The 20,916-nt window shown below is 27.1% G+C and overlaps 1 protein-coding gene across 1 annotated transcript in view; it reads left to right on the top strand.

The window, feature by feature from the left end:
- The window catches only part of LOC112685724, a 38,060-nt gene that overhangs the window by 11,375 nt on the left and 5,769 nt on the right, over positions 1-20,916 (top strand). The window contains exons 3-7 of the mRNA XM_025557683.1: positions 15,867-16,045; positions 17,910-18,080; positions 18,528-18,700; positions 19,602-19,921; positions 20,570-20,681. Coding sequence (XP_025413468.1) covers positions 15,919-16,045; positions 17,910-18,080; positions 18,528-18,700; positions 19,602-19,921; positions 20,570-20,681 — 903 coding nt within the window. The 5' untranslated portion in view covers positions 15,867-15,918. The remainder of the gene's footprint in view (positions 1-15,866; positions 16,046-17,909; positions 18,081-18,527; positions 18,701-19,601; positions 19,922-20,569; positions 20,682-20,916) is intronic.

Genomic DNA, 20,916 nt, shown 5'->3' on the forward strand with positions numbered 1-20,916 from the left:
AATAATACATTTATTAACTAAAATATACTGTTGACTATTTGATGATAAAATATAATATTAATACTAAAAAAAAATTTTTTACATAATTTCTATACAGTATAAAAATATGCTATAAAAGGGTTTCCATGAAAAAATTTTTTGGTTTCATGAAAAAAAAAGCTAGGGCTCCGTGAAAATAATTTGCCCTGAGCCATACAAAACCTCCCGTCGGCACTGTGTGTTAATAAATTATATTTTATACTGTGAATTTGTGTTTTATCTATTATTATTTTATGAATTAAAAAAATAATTAAACCGGTACATTAGAAACTTATGTTTATAAATAATATTTGATTCCAAAATAAGGCTAGTTTTTTGTTTTTTTTTTAATTGTTAAAAAATTAATGTTAAATAATTTGAATTTAATCTAGATAATAACATTAGGGATGTGTATGAAATAATTTTTGTTGACAATTAACTTTTTTTTTATTAGACAAGATTTTCCGTGTTCGTAGAATCATGGTTCTATTATGTTATATATTATACTCTCTAACAATACAGCAGTAATAAATAAAAATGTATCTCTTGTTTTTAGTTTAGTTTTTTAGTGATTTGGTGAAGTCAAACAAATGCATTCAACGTTTATAGTTGTGTAACGGCTACATTACATTATAATATTAATTTTGACAATGTTTTATTATTTTCGACGATTATATTATTAGTATACCAATATTTATGTGCTCATTAGGTTAAGAAAATCAACATTAATTATTTTAATGTAGTGCTTAATATTAAATGTAAAATTTTCATTACTAACCGAGAAAAATTATAAATTTTTATTTTCAAATTGATTATTTATTTCGACGATAAAGACCATTCATTGTTTTAGATATCCTGCAGCAGATTAGACCATTGGGGTGTACTGGTAGGTGTAGTGGAGAATTTCGGGGAGAGTCCAATATTTTATAATTATTAAATACGGACAAGGCTTTATAATCTATAATTTAATAATATATGGGTATTTTATCTAGTGGCACCCCTTGGGAGATTTCTAGTTACACCGCTGGATTGGTGTATTAGGTAAGGCATGATTTTAATATGTTGTCTTTCGTGGTTTGTTTGCTTAGGCATGACTTCCTCTCTAAAAACCCGAGTAATCATCCAACCGTAGTTGTTTATTATTTTCTAGTCCCCTGGTTTGTTTGGAACTTAAAATACATTTTATATTTAGTATGATATAAGAAAGTATATATATGCCCATTTAACGCAAATGTTAAACAAGCAAAATACTTAAACTTAAAACGTGGGGCACGTTTTAATTTACTATTATGATTTTATCATAAAGTGTTTACCTTATGTATCAAAAAATAATTACAACAAGTGTGTACTGAAGTAATTTTTATTAAGCACCTATCACATGTTATTTTCATGTTCCATATATTTTCAATTATATTACTTATTTCTAATAATTAATTTTCTATTCATTTACATTGCTGTACAATTTTTTTCAATTTCAACACTTAATATCACATTATGTTTTAACTTGAAATGAAATTAAATAGTAGTTTAATTAATTTATTGTATATTTGTATTAAATAACTTAGATTTCGTATTTTCATATCTCAGGTTCTCAGTGATAGGTTAGCATATAAACTAATATAAGAAATTATTTTTATAAAGAATATATTATTACTTTTTTTTTTACATATTTGTAATAATTCTTTATTTTGGACTTAAGTACTCAACAATTACTTAATTTAAACGCCGTGTCATTTCAATGCATTATCTGTACTGTATTTTTATCGAATCGATAACGTTATTCCGATACGGTTCATGATTAATACTCAGAATTATCCGTTATTCAAACAACAATCATTATTATTTAAATCTACCAATAAATATTTTTTTGCACATATATGTGTTTATTTTGTTATTATCGTATCTCATATTTCATGTGTCCGCTGCAGATCATTAGCACTTGATTTAATTAATTATATACGGTGCTGGTCGCACATAATGTGTACTCGTTAATGGGATGCGTTGTATAGTAGTAAGTATTATCTTTATTGTTGCAGTTTGTTCAATCGAAACGTTAGGTTTGGCATAGCGCATATAACGGTTCTCAACACGATAAAATTTGACCGTGAACGATGGTCCATTTATTGATGTATCTAAGGAATATCGTTATCTAAGTACTATTATGATAAAAAGTTCCTTCAAATTGATTTTTACAAATATCTATTTTTATTTAACAGAGTGCATTATCCCTATATTTAAGGTAGGTATACTGTGACACTTATTACACATATATCATGATTTTAACAATTTCAAAATTAGTTAACATTTAAATTTAAATTCCTTAAATTTTTGATTTTTTCAATATTTACATTTTTACATTTTAGTTTAACCTTATTTTAGTTATATTGAACATATTTTTTTTTATGATGAACTAATAAAATATTAAAAAAATTAGTTTTTCTGAAATTGTACTATTTTACGATTAACTTTAATAGCAAAAATTAATTAATTATTTAATTTATATATGATAATATAGACAGAAAATTTCTGTTAATTTAATTTATATCTTCTATTAGTACATTATATTACATTTTATTATTTGTAAATGTATATTTTAATAGTAATAAACAATCAATTGAAATTAGTTTTGTGAAACCTTACTTAGAATAACGTGCCTAGACTATAATCAATCTACTAAAGTATATACTATTATACTATAGTGTTCTATCTGATCTTAGATTTTCTACAGTCATATACACTCTTACGCCGTATCAGATAATGCTATATAACTTTCCTTGCGCATGCATTTACGGTATACTTCTATAATTTTAATTTTAAAAATTTGACCTACCTATATATAGGCTATTCTGTGCAAAAATAAAAAAGCTTAACATTCTAATTTAAAAACTTTTAAAGGTTAAGCATTACTCAAATTTTGTTAAACAACAATTGTAGAAGAAAAATGTTCACGTTTATATTTCAAAAAAAAAAAAAAAAAAAAGGAACTATTTTATTCAGTGATAAATTTGGTACATTGTAACGTATTTAGTTAGGATGGCATTGAATCTATATTACTAATAATAACTCATTAGTATTCACTTTATCTTTACTCTTATTAAATTCATCAAATCATTTATACAAGAAATGTTATTAGATACAGTTCATATGTCTTTATCGACAGTCAAAAGCTGGAGTTCGTTGCTACCAGAAATATAGACATTGCTAGAGGGAGGCTTGGAGGAGATAAACTCCCCTAATTTTTCGATTATCTACCCCAAATGTATACTGTAGTTATGTACCTAATATTTTGTATTATCATTCACAAATATACTAATTAAAGGGCATAACAACACTATTTATTTTTTTTTTTAATTTTTAATGACTCAATATTGCACTCAAAATAATGAAAAACGTTTGAATAAAAATCCGGAATTAGAAAAAATAATTATTTAACTAGATAATGAGATATAATAGCAACGTGACATCATAGAGCCGATAAGTGAATAACTGCCTGGTTAGTTGTGTGAAAAAGTATCTTAATTTACACAATGATTTTAATATTATTATAATATATATTATAATAATATTATTATATTATTTTAATATTTCAATAGTATTTTAGTATATTACATTATATTTATTTGCTTATGACTATGGTGTGATTTAAAATTTAATATATCTTGTCACTGTAAACATAATATAAATAATAATTCATGATTATTCATGATTATTAAGTTTGCGTCGCATGGTACTAATCAGACTCATACAGATTACACGCACGTACACAGTGCTGCTTTTGTCTGTTGTAAATATGACAACGGTATTGCAGGGACGCAATTTATAGTTAATACACATACATTTTTTTTTAGCTATTATTATTATTAATCATTGCTATAAATATTGCAGATAATCAATTGATCATTACTTACATAATATTATTATTTAGTTTTAATTTCAGTATTTTAAAATATGTGATAACGCGAATACGTTAGTTATTTCAGTATTTCACTAGTCATAACCAATAAACATGAAACGTTTTGGTGATATTAAAACATTTTTCACCGTTATTTAAAAAAGTATTTCAACAAATAATCAAAATGAACCAATAGAAAATCCAGAAAACGATTCCGGTAACAGTTCTTTGTGTTTAAATAATTGTGAAAATGAAAGTAATTATATTAAAGTTAATAAGCAAATAAGTAGTAATCCAGTAATAAATTTGGGAAGTTTAGAGTCCGACCCAAAACATCCAATTTTATCCGTTAAAAAAAAAATTGGCAAACAGAATCATTTATTTTTTTGTAAATACTATGAAAAATACTTTTGGGTTAAATATAGTGTACACCAAGATTATATATTTTATTGTATGTAGACAGTTTGATAATTTAAATACATCAGAAGAATTTAAAAAAAAAAAATTGGTTTTAGTAATTGGAAAAAACTAAGTGAAAAATTAAAAAAACATTTGAACTGCAAAAGTCATTGTAGTAGCATGGAAAAATATACTCAATTTAAACAGTCAAAAATCCATGGAAATGTTCATACTCAACTTTCAGATTAAATTAAAACGGACATTTTAAATAATCAGGTTTATATATACAAAAGGTAATTTATATTATTTTGTATTTAGCTAGACAGGGGCTGGACTTAAGAGGTCACAATGAAAAATAAAAAAGTTCTAATAAGGTAAATATTTTAGAATTATGTGAACTATTTTGTAAGTTTGACAATTATTTTAGTATAAAATATCATACATTATCATATACAAGCCATGATATCCAAAATGAAATTCTCAATATTGTATCCAATTCAACTTTAAAAGTCATAGCAAAGGAAATTAGAACATGTGAAAAGTATTCGACGTTTTTAAAAAATATATTAAAATCTGAAATTATGATTGTAAATAATTATTTAAATTCCCAAATAAAAAATTCAAGATTAGCTTTCAACAGTTACATTAGAATTTTATCCTAATTTGCATAATTTGTTACAATTTTCACTATGTATACCTGTAAGCTCAGCTTTATGTGAGCGGTCGTTCTCAACCATGAGAAGGATTAAAAATTGGTTGAGGAGAACTACTATGATTTAAAATCGATTTAGTAATTTGACAATAATACACATTGAAAATGAATTAGTAAAGATATCAACTGAATCAAAACAGATTGAAGACTTTGTCAAATGTGATTCAAGAACAAATCAGTTAACAATTTAACACTTTAAAGTAATTAATGGTTCATTACTCATTTAAATTTATTTTTAAATCATTATTTTATTATTATTAAAATTTGAATTTTTTTTTTAACTTAATTTTTATACTATTATTTAATAAAATAATTATTTCTTTTATATCAGTTTTTTTTTTGTATTTGTAGTAATATTCAAATGTTATAAAACATCAATAAATTTTAGTTTAATTATTCATATTTGTATTAAAATATAATTAGCTCCTACGCACTGAACATTGACCGGTTTTTATTATTAAAATTTGTTTTTTTGTTTTATATAAAAGATTATTTCTAAGTAAATAGGAAATTATTTATAATTATTTTCATTAAGTAATCTAGGGCTTGAGCTCCCCAACTAAATTTATTAAGCTCCGCCTATGACCAGAATTTTGCTTTATTTTATTTCGAGTTTCGCTCTAGTATCGTTTTACAATCTGTTAAAATTGTAAAATAAAAATGAGTTGTTTTCTTACATAAAAAATACTTCACATGGAAAATACGTAGTGGAACTAAACGTATAATGCGTTCGGTCATCCAAGAAATTAATATGCTTACTATAGGTAGTCAGGAAAAAATGATTTTGGCTCAGTGATTACAAGAATTTTTGAGTATGAGGTTACGCAGGTTACACATACATACACATAGTTTATGCGCTTGATGTAATTTTTGTATGTACTAATTTAGAAAAATATGAATTGAACAAATTAGTAGTAAAAAAAAAGTATAAAATTGCCAACAAAATAGAGATTTTTGGTTGTTTTGTTTTCTCGTTATTGGTTGTTGAATGTTTGAAATTGTTTGGAAATAATTATTTTAAGTTTATTTCTATTTTTATAATAATAGATAATATGGAAAAATATATAAACTTACATATTATAAGGGGTAATTGTCGTACATACTCTGCATCAGCGGTTTTCAACCTGGGGATAATTATTCTTCAAAGGGGAAAACAGGATTATTTGAGGGATAAAGACTAAATTAATTTTTATTTTATTTTATGTAATTTATACCTATAATAATAATAATAATAATAATAATTTTATTACCTTCCAATAATATTTATGGAGTGTACTTTCGATTATCTGTGATCTTTTACGGAACGAACCACGCACATATGTATAAAAAATATATATAAAAATATATTGTTTTATACCATAATATGTATGTATCAACAGAGGCTTAAGAATTTGTGGTGCTTGATACGAAATGTATTTTTTATATGAAAGGGTACTTCTCTTAGACGCTTGTACCGAATACATTGAATTACTACTTGTACGTAGTTTGGTCAGTACTAGATCCCATTAATATCGGTTTAAATTAAATTGTTATTATAAATAATTTTTCATGAATTTGTTGCGCCCACCAGATTACTTATTTACTATGCAAGGCCCGATTTTAGTTACATCGATTATTCAGTACGACCAAACTTGATTGGCCAATTTCCAGGGTCCGCTAAATCAATTACTAATCACTGGAGATCCAAAAGTAGATTCACTTAAATTCCGAATATCTGTCGATTGATTATTATAAAACATTGTAGATAATAAACTTTCTAGAGAGTTTTCATTTTCTAAAAATATAGACATGTTATCCTGAAGAACGTGATCAGTTGCAGTTACAAAAGATGATTTTTGTTCTCACATACCTATTAAATTATAAAATGTTTTTACATTTTACTTTAGTAATTTAAAGGCTTAAAATTATATTTAAAAGATTATATTATTTATTGCTGATATTTTCAATTTTTAATTTTATTAAAATAAAATTAAAGTACAGTTTTTTTTATTTACTCGTTATTCTTATTTATAATAATAATCTATAAACTGTGATATTAAGCTAATTATGAGGAAGTATTGAATAATGAAGTTAATGGCCTTTAAATATTTGAATTAAAATAGATTTTTCCTTAATATTTGTGGAATTAGTTTTAGTCAGTATATAAACGTTTTTAATATTTCAATTTTTTTTTTGTATTTTATGTTTTGTATGCATTTTTTCTAAAATTATACCATTAATGTAAAATTAACTTGTATTATACTATATGCCAAGATAGATAAATAAAAATAAATTAGACTAAAAACGTTTATATCTTTATTAAATGTTCTCTAAATTAATATATTAGTATTAGGATTAATTGTGATTATTACTAACAGTTTCTGATGATTTCTAAAATCCTTCTATAGAAACAATTAATACTAATATCTCCTCCTAAACAATATATTTTATAATACATAATAATATATTAGGAAATGGAAATTTTAATTAATTATTGAAATTATTTTCGTTTTTAACGTCGATTAGTTAAACACACGTGTTTATTTTTTTTATACAATGTTCATCGCTTCATAAAAGGATTACCTTAAGTAGGTTTTAATGGAATAGCGAGGGTTTTTGCATAATAAGCGTGTACATATTGTATATATGCAATTTTTTTTACCGAGAAGTCGAAATAATTAAGTATTATTCAGACAAGCCATTAAAAAAAAGTCTTCCCTGTGTTTTTTTTAGTAGCTTTATGTATATAAATGTATATAATTGTATATAATTGTCTTTGAAGTGAATAAAGAGTTAATTATTAATACCTCAGTAATTTAGTTAACTTATTTTTTTATCCAATTAATTTTATAGTTTAAAATAAATACCTCGGCCTTAGAGTTATTTCATAGCACATGAAAGGAAATAATAATATTATAAAAACAAAACCACGAATTAAAAACCGAAGTCAAATTTATTCATTATAGATATTTTTATTTTGAGTATCATTCTGTAGTTTTATTTTCATTTATTTTTCCATTCCCCCAACAAAATGGTAAAATCTACTTCATCTCTGTATCAGTTAAATGTATGGATTTTATTAGTTTAATTTATTGATTATTTACCATAATTATGTTGGTTTGTATAGTCAGCCTAAAGAGATAACAGGATCCCTATATCCCACTCAGAAAATTATTATCGACGATGACTATGTACTCGAGAGTGAATTTTATATTGTGTTCATTTAGCGTGCAGCTATAATATAACTTTAAATCCGACTTTTTTTGAGTATTATAATAACGTTTATTAATAATTATTAATGTGACAGGTTGGAAAACAAGCGAATGCTGCATGGGGTATATCATCATCGGAGTGTGTCGGTTCGCAATTCTCGTGTCTGCTCTTTGCTAAATACGTGTGTATCATGTGTACATATAGTATGCGTCCTAATAGCCCGCTTACATTAAGATATACTAATTATGATTCATGTAGGAGGCGAAAATAATGTGGCGCGATTTCGAGTATATTTAAAATATTAACGTGAGGCGGTAGAAAAAGCGGCAAAACTTAAAGACTTAAAGATTAAATATTAGTTGAGACGTATCATGCTGCAAGGACAATAATTGTGTCATATAAAAGTTTTATGACTTTTTTCATTTTTCCTTATCTCTTTGTCGTGAGATAATAATATCGCTTTCGCAAGTAAAATATTATGTTAAGTACCTACATAGCGCGATAACGTAAAATTATGAAACTTCATCTTCGTTTACTGTAGTAGTTTTAGCGTACTTGTGATTATCGTGATTAGTAGAACTTCGTGTTCCAAGCACCCCCACCTCAAAATATCAAGATTTTATCTTAATGTTAGGGCTTTAATCATTTTCGAATCGTTTAGTATGTATTATGGGGGTGCAGAAAAATTGAAAGTTCAAAAGTCGAACAATACGCAAATATATATTAGGCTATTGCCTAATAACATTTTTGAAAAGTTGAAGTGAATATTTCAAGTACATGGAGCTGTGGTGCTATAGATTCACTGATGATTAGCGGCGTTTCTACAATAATTTCGACCCATACATTTCGTAATTAGGTCATGGCGCCTGTTACTGTATTATTATTATTTTAACAATTTTATTAGATATTATATAAATCAAATATTATATTATATATATAGTTAAATATTGCAACTATGGCAATTTGTATCTGTTTCGCTGGTTATGTACTTTGGCTTATTTTTTGAGAAATGTATAATTACTTTTTTGCACCTTTTTGAATCTCCAATATATTTTTAGACCAGTCAATCCCTGCTAGTATTTAAAAATTGTTAGAAAATAATAACCTTATATACATTTATTCTTCTTCTTGTTGGGTAGGTATTACTGGTTCAATTATTATATTATATTTATTTGTATACATTTATTAAAGTACTAAGCTGTATGTTCAAATGTATATCTACATAACTAATTAGTTATGTACATATAGATAAATAAAATATACAATAAATATGATATATCAAGTAAATTTATATATATATATATGTGTGTGTGTGTGTGTTATGAATTTTTGTATTATTACTTTTTATATTATATAGCTATATTACCTTTAGTCACATGATTATATGCAGATCTATTTTTAATAATATTCAAGTTATTGTTTTCATACAAATTTCCCGAATCTGCTTAACTTTATATGTATACTAAGTAGAGGTATTAATACACTACACGTTGACCTTCATATCTTTCACCAACCCAATTTTCATACGTTCAGTGAGTAAGTGTTTGCCTGTTCTATTCGCATATACGTGGGCCCGTCATTCGCGTGTATCTTTCTTTACACCTGTTTCACGTATCGCCGTGGTGTGGGCGTAATAGCACGGATTGACCAGATCGCTGAGACGAACGAAATATACTCGTTTACTAGCCACTTATCATTATGTATTATAACTTCAGCGTGTACAGAGTGTGCACCTAAAAGTTCCCGAGGAAAGAATGAGAAAGAGAGAGAGAAAAAGAGAAGAAGAATAGAATACAGAATGTTTGGTATTTGCATAGTATAGCTGTTTTTAAATATTTGTTATTATTTATTATTTTTGAGGGACACATAAAGTTGAGTATATCTTGATATACTTAGAATAAAAGCTATTCACGAATTTTTTATGTACGAATTACATTATATGATGTTAAATTTTTATTTATGTTGAAAATTAAGATAGTATTGTAAATTACAATACTATCTTAATTTATCATTTATCATGTTACACTATCATGGCGTATTACAATTTGTAATACGCCATGATAGTGTAACAAGTACTATTTACATTCATAACGTGTATAATTTATATGTTGGTTTTCTATAATTTAAGACGAAAAAATCGAATTAGTTTCGAAATTCAGCTGGTAGAAGCATTATCATTTTAATTCTACTTTTTCACGGAATAATATGGTTCGGTGTATCGTGACATTCCACTATTCTTCTCTTGTAAATTTTATAAAAACATAGAATTAATTATTTCACTAGTATTGAAACGGTTTTTCTTACCATCACTCTTACTACCGATATCAAGTTATCTTTTACAACAGTTAAAACATTACACTATTGGTTTTTCATCTATCAATTATTTTTAGTTAACAACTATATTTTAATAGATGGTTGCAGAAACGTCACGAGTTACATATTTTATGAAATTGAGATACGAATACTAGTAAAAACGTGTACTAGTCATGTGCTTCTATACGTTAATGTAAAAATATCTTAAGTTATACTTTTTTTAATCAGATAAATAAATAATATTATTCAATGCTTTTACATTAAACGCTTAGCAGCATTTGACTGGTATATGTTTTTACTAATATCTCAATTTCATAAAATATGTGATTCGTGACGTTTCTGCAATCAACGATTCCTTTAATATGTAAAAAAAACGTAGTTTTATTTATTATATATTTGTGTGGGTACTATTGGTATTTTTGAACACATAATTTATAATTTTTTATATCAAAGTCTTGAGCTCACTAAAGTAAGTTCAATATTAATATAAATATATAATTTTAAAAAACATAAATCCATAAAAACAAAATAAAAACGTTAAAGTAAGATATAGTAAAAGGTGTTATTATTTTTTCAACTTTCATATTTAAGTATATATATATATACATATTTAGTGACATATTTTGTAACATTTAAAAAATGATGACATACTTAAGCAAGTAAATTGCCTCGTTGAGGGATGGTTTTGATTCACGGTTGAAGTATATGATGCGAACAAAAGTAGACGAGTGTTTAACACTTTAATCTGTGACCTACCCTAAGTGTAATTTATTATATGACCTAGTTTAATGTACATAGGAAATATTTTGTATAAAGTTCACAGCAATTATTTTTTGTTAGGTAGATGGTTGTGTACGTATTTTTCTTTCTAGAGTTACCTACTATATTTTATTCGTTGATATAGCTCTTAATTACAAACGAGTACACATATGCATAAACGTGTAAATATCTGTGTTAATATACCTATTGTATTAAAATTATTAAAATATTTATAATACATTGTAAGTAATTTTAGTTATAAGTTTACAATTTTTAGAAGTGTAATTAAATGTGTTATATATTTTAAAACAATATGATGTACTTTATAAACTTTATAGTTATGAATGGTACATGTGGATATTTATATAACTTTTTTACGCAATATTTATATAATTCATATACCTATATATATATATATATATATATATATACTATGGATTTGAATGGGTTATGATTTTGGAATTCTATGCACTTGTAATGGAGGTTTTGTCTTAGATCGGTTCAATAGTATAGTTAATAAAAAAATCATAAACTATATTTCCTATTTATATTCAACAGTTACAACATATATCACATAGTATATTAAATTAGATTTTTATAGTATTCTTGGAAAATGTGTGTATGATTTGATATTTATGGATTAAAACGTTATTATTATATTAACAACCTAAATGTTGAACATTTTAAATAAGGGACCGAAACCTTGATGAATTGTAGGGTTCCAGTTCCAGTTCGGTTCCTAGAAAAAAAAAACGGTTCTGGTTTTGATAAGGATTCTAAAATAACAAAAATTTGGGTTTCGGTTTCTTTTCGGTTTTAAAAAAAAAACTAAAATTTAGGTTTTGGTTATTAAAATAACAAAAATGTAGGTTTCGGTTTCTTTTCGATTCTTAAAAAATGAAAAGTTAGTTTCAAGTTTTTTATTATACTAAAGTGAGAAAAATTTAGTTCTGTTTCGATTCTTTTAAAAATATAACTAGTGTTAATTATCGTCAATTATATCGGTTAATACCAATTTTCAACTAGATATCCTACCATCACTTAGAACTAATTAAGTAGAAATATATCACCGTCACGAATACCTTGTTTCAAATATCGTTTTATTTTTTTTTATAGTTTAAACATTAATTTGTGAATTACCATTTGTTATATCATTATTTAGTATTTAAATTTTTAAAATATAAACTGCTTTATATTTTTAAGGTTAGAGACTTGCAGTCAGTGGTTTCAGTAGATAGTACATTGGAAGGTCTGTTCCACTTTCATAGGATTTTAATCTGATCACTTTCCTTCATAGATATACAATAATTATAAATATGTGCTTTACCTTTTAATAATCTAAGAATATTAAAACATTTTAGAATAATTAATAATAATGCTAACAGTTAAAAATGTTTTAATATTTATTGATGATTTATCCATAAAATAAAAAAAATATTAAAAATAATAATATTTAAGATAAGAAAATTTTTAAAATGTAAGGATTTTATGTAATACATTGATAAATTATTTTAATATTGGTACTTATAAAAAGATCTGTAAATATTTGATGATTCCTACCTAATCATGAATTATACATCATAATGAACAACGTTAAAACGTGTTTAGTGTTTATCGCTCAGGCGTGCTGTACATCAGATAACGATTGTCACAGTCATAACATGCCTACAAAAAAGTTATTTATCGACATAATTTTAGAATTTCTTGTTATAATGGGAACTAAAAAACCTATAGATATTACTATGCAGTAAATAATGACTAATTTTTTTGCAATTCTTATTACAGTATATTGCATTATTATCAGCTGTTACATAGAACTATTGTATACTTTAATAGTTTAATGATATGCCTAAACTATTAAGTACTTGCATGATTATTTTCGAATATTATTCATCCCGATATTAATAATAATAGATCTACGTTTTTGTTTTGTTCTTATTACCTATTAATGACAGATATAAATAAAAATAATGCAATTTTAACAATACCGAAATTAACCGTAAAAAACCTTTACAAAAAATTATCGGTTCCGGTGAGGTTTCAATTTTTAAATAATTACAAATAAAAGTTCCGGTGACGTTCCGGTTTTAAAATTTATTTAAATTAGGGTTCCGGTTCCAAAACCAGTTCTTTTAGGTACGGTTCCAGTCCCTGTTTTAAATATTCAATAACTTATTTTAAGATATAAAATAATTATTATATTTGGTCATATTATATCATATTTTCTTTTACATAAACTATTCAGTTATGAATAGTTAATTCTCAAGTACTACCGTTCCAGTTTTTTTTTTATTTATGTAATATCGTAGTGAAATGAACGTTTGATAATTATGATAAGTAATCCCTCACAATATTACATTTTACATATCTACTGGTCTAGAAACAGTAATTTATTTGTCGAAGAGGCAACGTGGTTTAGACAATGGTCAGACTATAAAAATATTTCAATTCTGAGATAGGACTCGTAGAAACAAAATAAATAAATTACAGTTAGCCGAATGATCCAAATTTTCGGATATCCCTTCAGGTGTTTAAATAATTTTCAGCACGTATTAGACTGCTATCATTGCAGTCCAGAGGTAAACACTGTTTGTTAAAACTAATATAAAGTAGATTATTTAATAATTTTAGAGTAGTTTTAGTTACACATGTGCTTGTGATGTACATGCAAATAGTCTGCGACGCGGATCATTGATCGCGCGCGCGCCCGTGTACATTATAATGTAGCTACGCGACTCGTATTATGCTCACACGTGGTACGTGTACATAATACGATTTTAAACGATTGTTATATTATGTTAATTTCGTCGCGGTACCGGGAAGCAGGGAGAGTAGGACGTGCGCTGGAGATAGTAGAGGCCACTCTACACGTGGCCCGCGTGCAGACGTTACGATGACTGACCGCGTCGATTCTAGCACAGAGACAGAGGATTACCGCGAGTGCCGTACAGAACTGTGTATACCGTATGTACCACATTATGTATGTGCCGTATGCACTGTCGTGTACAACGAATTATTCTCGCGTCGGAACGGGTTAAAAAGCACGCGCAAGCGCACAAGATCGTGTGATAATCGCCCGCAGCGGCAGCGGTGCCCCCTGCCCGCGATTCATCTCTCGAGGTTGTTACGTTCCCACAGATCATCGCTGTCACAAAACCGATCGACAGCGATATTCTGCCGTTCATATTTGTTTTCCTCGCGTTTTCGCCGACGTGTGTCGATGTATTATTATTGTTTATACGGTAATATCTTACGTACGATTATTATTACAGGTGTTATAATAATTACAAAAATAATTAATAATATTATAATCATATTTTATAAATTGTATTGTAGCCACGAGTTCAATTTTAACATTACTATTTAATACTATTTAACTAAGTCAAATTGAATTTACTTAATCATTAAGAGCAAGGCAGTGCTCATCAAAGTTATGAATTTAATTTAAATTTTTTTATGAATTGTTAAAAGTATAATTTTAATTTTGATGTTGTAATTTGTTATAATCATCTTATTTTATAAATTGTATTGGAGTTACAAATTCAATATTAACATTACTATTTAACACTATGTACCTAAGTTAAAAATAATTTATTGAACCTCAAGTTATTTATAATGTTCCTTTATAAGGAAGGGCCAAAGTCGTTTATTTTTTATTTTAATTATGATTTTAAAGGGCCAATGTGAATAGAATACCTTCAATACTTAACTAAAAAAATCATATCATATAGTAAAATGTAGGGTTATTTATATTTAGATCCATCAAAAAACAAAAACTCGTACAATGGAAAATAAAATTGATATGAATTTAAAAAAAAAAAAAATCTGTTTAATTCTTAATTTCCCAAAAGTGATTAAAAGTGAGATTGGTTCTTTTTGACCCAAGCCCCAGATTTATATTACGATGTAGTAATATTAAGATGAACAAATCAATACCGTATGCCGTGCTCCTTTAATTTACATTAAGCGTGTTTGTGGTTTATGGTTTTGTAAAATGTTTTCCTCTAAATAAAATATTACGTTTTATTGTTTGCTCTTTCAGTCAGAACAATACAAAATAATAACAGTCATGATTTAATTACTCTACGCCGGCAACACTTCCGCGAGCAGCAATGGCGGTGATGTCTGCGCGTGTACATTTACAACAAATTGCATTGCATTAAATCACAATGTTATATAAAGTGTTCTAGAAAACCCAGATTAGGTGTTCGGAGAGATGCAGTACATAAAAAAATTATAAAAATTGATGTTTAGTGAACAACATAATACATTTCTTTTCTACGTCCATGATTATAGATTAATATGTAGGATTTAATGTTCGTACGACGAAAAACAAATGTTGGATTATTTTTAAGAAGCGTAAGTAATAAATAAATAATAGATAAAAATTAAATAGTCCGTTCTACGAGTGGTATAAATATAAATATATATTATATTATAAATAACATTGTTGTACGATCCTACTACATTCTCTACGGTCTATCATAACAAATATAATGTGACACGGATTACAGGAGGGTGCGTTGTTCTGGTTTTTATTCGAAATTAACACGTCTGTTTTGTTATTCTGCATTGTTTCAGGTCACAAGTCGTCCGACGGCGATGAGTCCGACATTCCACCCGCGCCAGTGACATGGCCACCTTATCGTCTGCAAGTTATATACGTCAGCAACCCGGACAACCTTTAAAAACGCTAAACATCACGAACACCATTCTCCGGACAGATAAAGCACCGTCATCATACAGGCCACAATGCACGGGTATAAATATACATTTTATTACATAACATTATTTATTATATTTTGATTATTCAATTTCAAATTTCGAGTGAAAATGCATAACATTTATGGTAGTAATTATGGGAGAACGTGGGGAGAATCTCTCTCGAAATTTTTCTATGCTACATTTGTTGGAATATTAGTTGTTTTTTAAATAATAAAATAAGCGTGTTTTTGCTCTCGGATTCAAAATTGGAGAAATGTGTACATGCTTATATTTTACAATAAATAGGTTGTAAATTTATTGTTACAATTTGATTATTTAATTTTATTAAAACAAATGATATAATTGATATAATAAGTTCTATTTTAATCAACCCGTTGGAAAATAATATTGCACAATTTAATAAATACAAATATTCACTCCAAACGGAGAAAAAATTAAAAGATATCAGGTAATTTAGGGTTATCTGGGTAACCATATTTTTATAAAGCTAGAGTGGTCATTAAATTTAGTATATTACTCATTTTGAACTATATATTTTACCTCTTTTTTAGTACTATTATGTGATAAGAAAGATTTAAAAAATGTCGTAATTATCGGACGTATACTAAACTAAAATCACTTCATTTTTACTGACTGTTATACTGTTAGATAACTTAAAATCTAGTTAAAAGACAAGTCCACTCTATCACAGTAATTATAAAAGTATTATCACTATAATGTTTACTCTAACTTATTTCTATTGATTATATTTGAAAATAAATATGTAGGTAGCAATGGTGATACCGAAATTGGAAATTAATAATTATTTATTATTATTGCTATGTTCGATCAAAATTCCTAGCTGAATGATAACTAATGTAATATTTAAAATTAAAATATTTGAATGTACTCAAATAATTATTCAATGCTATAAAAATAATGTTATAGTGATATATTACGTATTTATATTTATATAAACTAAATAGTGTTACAAACTCAAATTTATGCCGATATGGTTGTGTGGTATACAACTCTATAATATATTACACAAAACAAACCTTACATATGCAGTGTAATTATCTGTATTTAACACACTTAATTAAGGAAATTGTCTGACAACATTTCTCTAATTTTTAATAATAAATAGTTATCCTATCTGTTAATGAAACTTTTCTCGGTGCGTAACTCAATCTTACGATTTGTCTAATCAACCACGTAAAACCGCAAATGTGGTATACTTGATCTTCAACGGTTCACTTTCAATTAACGGTATCACTTTCACTATAGATTGGACAGGAAATTAAAAAAAAAAAAATCACTATTTATAACATTCATATAACTATAGCTTCCGTATCAGCTGCTTCGTTTTCCTATTTAGAGAGGAAATGTCTAAAATTAAGCACAGTTTTGCTTTCCAGTCGAGTGGTCTAAAATACCTGGAGTTCACGGTCTATCTAACTTCCACTCATGTAATGATAATGTGTTGTCCACCTGGTCGTGTCGTTGACATGCGGGAAACCAATTTGGCTCGTGCTTTAGTGTGTCTATATTGTATGGCTATGGGGGCACAAGGACAGATTTTTTATTCATTCAACATAGGAAAAAACGTATCTAAAACATTAGAACAGGAAGGAAGTAGGAATAGCAGTTTATGTATAATGTGTATAATACGATCAGTCAGTGCATAGTGATCTAGAAAACAATATAATATTTTATATAAAACATACCATATAGTTGAATGTGTAGTATAGATCATATAGCATTATATATATTGTATATATAGGTATGTATATAACGTACATTATGTGTATATATGTATATTGCGTTGTATTAAATTACGGTATAATATTGTAATAGAATATGATCTACCTTAAGTTTTCGATGTAATCGAAGTTTAAATATTTTATTTTATTTTTTTAGCAAAACGAAAGAGTGCCGTGGAATTATTACAAGAAACAAAATCACTTTACGTCAAATCCGAAACTGTGCTCGACAGGAAACAAGAACTCAGAAGAAGTCTCCGAAGCAGTGGTTCTTCTGACAAGGGTTCGTCAACACATGACATTGCTTCCAGTTGTTATCACTATAAAGGTATGGTAATATTTACTTACATATTTATTTAGCTGTACCGTACCTATTTAAATCACAATTAATTTTACCATTATGGAATATCGGTAAAAGTCTATAATTAGATAATATTTAATGACGCCTGAATAAATCAGTAAAATTGAAGAAAATATTTATTTTTTAAGGTATTATTTGCATTTGATTTAACGAGACGCAAAAGTTGAGGATGTTATCTTATATTATCCAAAAATCTAAAATAAAATGAAGTTCTATGATAGTGTATATAATATTAGGACATACTATAGATTTTATTCATGTTATTTTTTGATTTACCGTAATAACAAAATGTGGAAATGTTTGACTTAATTATTAGTAACAGTTAAGTGAAAAATCAGAGACGAATCATAATAATAAATTTTTTAGATGATATTATGTTACCAATAATGTCTTATGAAAAAAATGTAAATTCAGGTAACTGCTGCAATTGGTCAAGTGGAAGTTTTACATGTTTACCGCCACCAAAAAGCCCTCGGCTGGTTGCTAGCTGTCAACGAAAGTCTACAGCAGATTCACAGCAGCTGCAAAATGATCTTAGACGCCTATTGAATGCAGACTCAAAAGAAAATTTATTTGAAGCTACTTCGGTGAGTATTCATTATTATTAATAATGCTATTGTTACATACCATAGATATTTATAGAAATTTTATATTGACTTTAATTTTAAACAGTATTATTTTATTATTATTATTATTAAAATCAAGTTAAAAAAAAAACATTACATTATATTTATTTTTATTAAAAAGTAAAGTAGTATTATTCTGTCAACTTTCAATAATTGTTTACAATAATTTTAATATTCAAATATATCTGTTTATTGTAATATATCTGGTATTTTAACAGATATTTTTGGGTTATAATTTGTAAATAAGTGTAAATATTTTTAAATTTAAAAAATGTCAGAATGACTGATGCGCCAATACAACAAATTCTATCTGTAAAAAAAAATAGAAATCAAATAATATATTGATTCTTACGAGTATATAGAATTCTGTGCAGTATAAAGTATATATTATCATTTTAATAGTATATCTATTAAAAACTTCTTTTTTTATGAATACATCATTTTCTAAAAATAACGTGTTACCACTGATATAACTATTACCGTTTCGACGTAATTCATTAATACTTTATCAGCTATTTATTATTTGAGTACGAAACAGAAATTAGCCATTATATAATAATATTTTTGTTTTTAGGCTTTAAATCATGATTATTTATGATGCATAAAAATTAAAAACAGTACTCGAAAGACCAAAAATGTTTTCATCTGGAATTTCACTATGGGTTATGGGCTCAGATGGCCCTCCCCCTAAATACACCACTGTAGTGAATAATAAATTCGGGGTAGTAAATAAAAATTCGAATATGATAATTTGAATAATAAAAGTACGTTTGTCCACCATTCGGAGTGCTTAGTGAACAAGTCCTCACATAACCAAAATTCAAGTACCAGTTTGCAATATATGGTTATATTATCCTTGCAGGTTTTTCTGGAAGACGTGATCGTACCACCACCGGTACAGTACCGTCGATCTGTTTCGCACGGGCAACAGCAACAGCATCAACCATGCGTCTGCGGACCGTCGGCTATTTGCCACAAGTCTTTACCGGATCTCACGGATGTGGCGGATGTCGTGGTCGCGGAAACGATTACGGAGGTATCTGTGGCCGCGGTGGACTCGATCCGTCATTGCCGTCGTTCTGTGTCCTCGGGATCCGTGGCCGCAGAAGACGATGGCGTTGACGATTACGATGGTGACGACGACATATTCGAAACGTTCCTCGGCATACCGTCTCCTCCCGGGTAAGCTTTTCACGCGCGCAATTTTCTCGTAAAAATAAGCGCTAATCATTAATCGCTAATCAGTGGTGATTACATTACTATAATAGCGTATGGACGACAGTGTACGTAATTACATGCACATAATATATATTAGTCATTCAAATCCGTAGCAACATTCAGGCGTACCAGTAAAGTGTTGAAATATGTAACATTAAATTTAAATGGCTTTATTTACAATAGGTGTAAAATATAATAGAAATTGTGATGCAATAAGTTTAAAATATTTGATCTCATTCTCGGGACTATACATCCAATCGCAATATTATCTACAAATATAAGATATTCATTTTGTACAACTATTCGTGTGAAGTGTTGGTGGAGGTTTGAGTTTATGAGCAAGGAGGCCGATTTTGTACGCTGCCGCATGTGAACAACTTACAGATGGAACATTCATATTTTTCATTTCGTAAATGAATAAAGTTTTGAAATAAAATAATTGTGTTATTTTAAAATTAACATAAATCTTCTCATCGGGTATTATCAAAACGATAAACATTGAGTTACTCGTATTATTTATTATTGTTTATTTCTTACAAGAGGTTTAAAAATAGTGAATTTGATTTTATTTTTTTATTGTATTATTTTATCGTAAATTTTTTTTATTTGTAGATTTGGAGACAAGTTCAAGTCAGATGAAACGGATGCAGTCACAAACGTAATCTCTTTCCCGGATTCGTTGAGCCTAACCAGTTATAAAACGGATGCCAGATGGCAACAATCTGTGAGACATTTTTACTCACTTCTACCTATAAAATCGTTATTGTATACATGTTTAAACTTTTCTCACTATACTTTATAGTTCATTCACATAAACGTACATTCAAACACGACCATAGTTATCTGTTATTCTCGGAATCACTAAAGACTTTTGTCATATTACTGGTTTTGATTACTATTTTTTTTTTTTTTTTAATAATAGGATCAACATGCTTAGTTTAAAAAACCAGTTGTAAAAC

This window comes from Sipha flava, unplaced genomic scaffold, assembly GCF_003268045.1.
Source record: "Sipha flava isolate LNK unplaced genomic scaffold, YSA_version1 289_pilon_pilon, whole genome shotgun sequence".
NCBI lineage: Eukaryota > Metazoa > Arthropoda > Insecta > Hemiptera > Aphididae > Sipha > Sipha flava.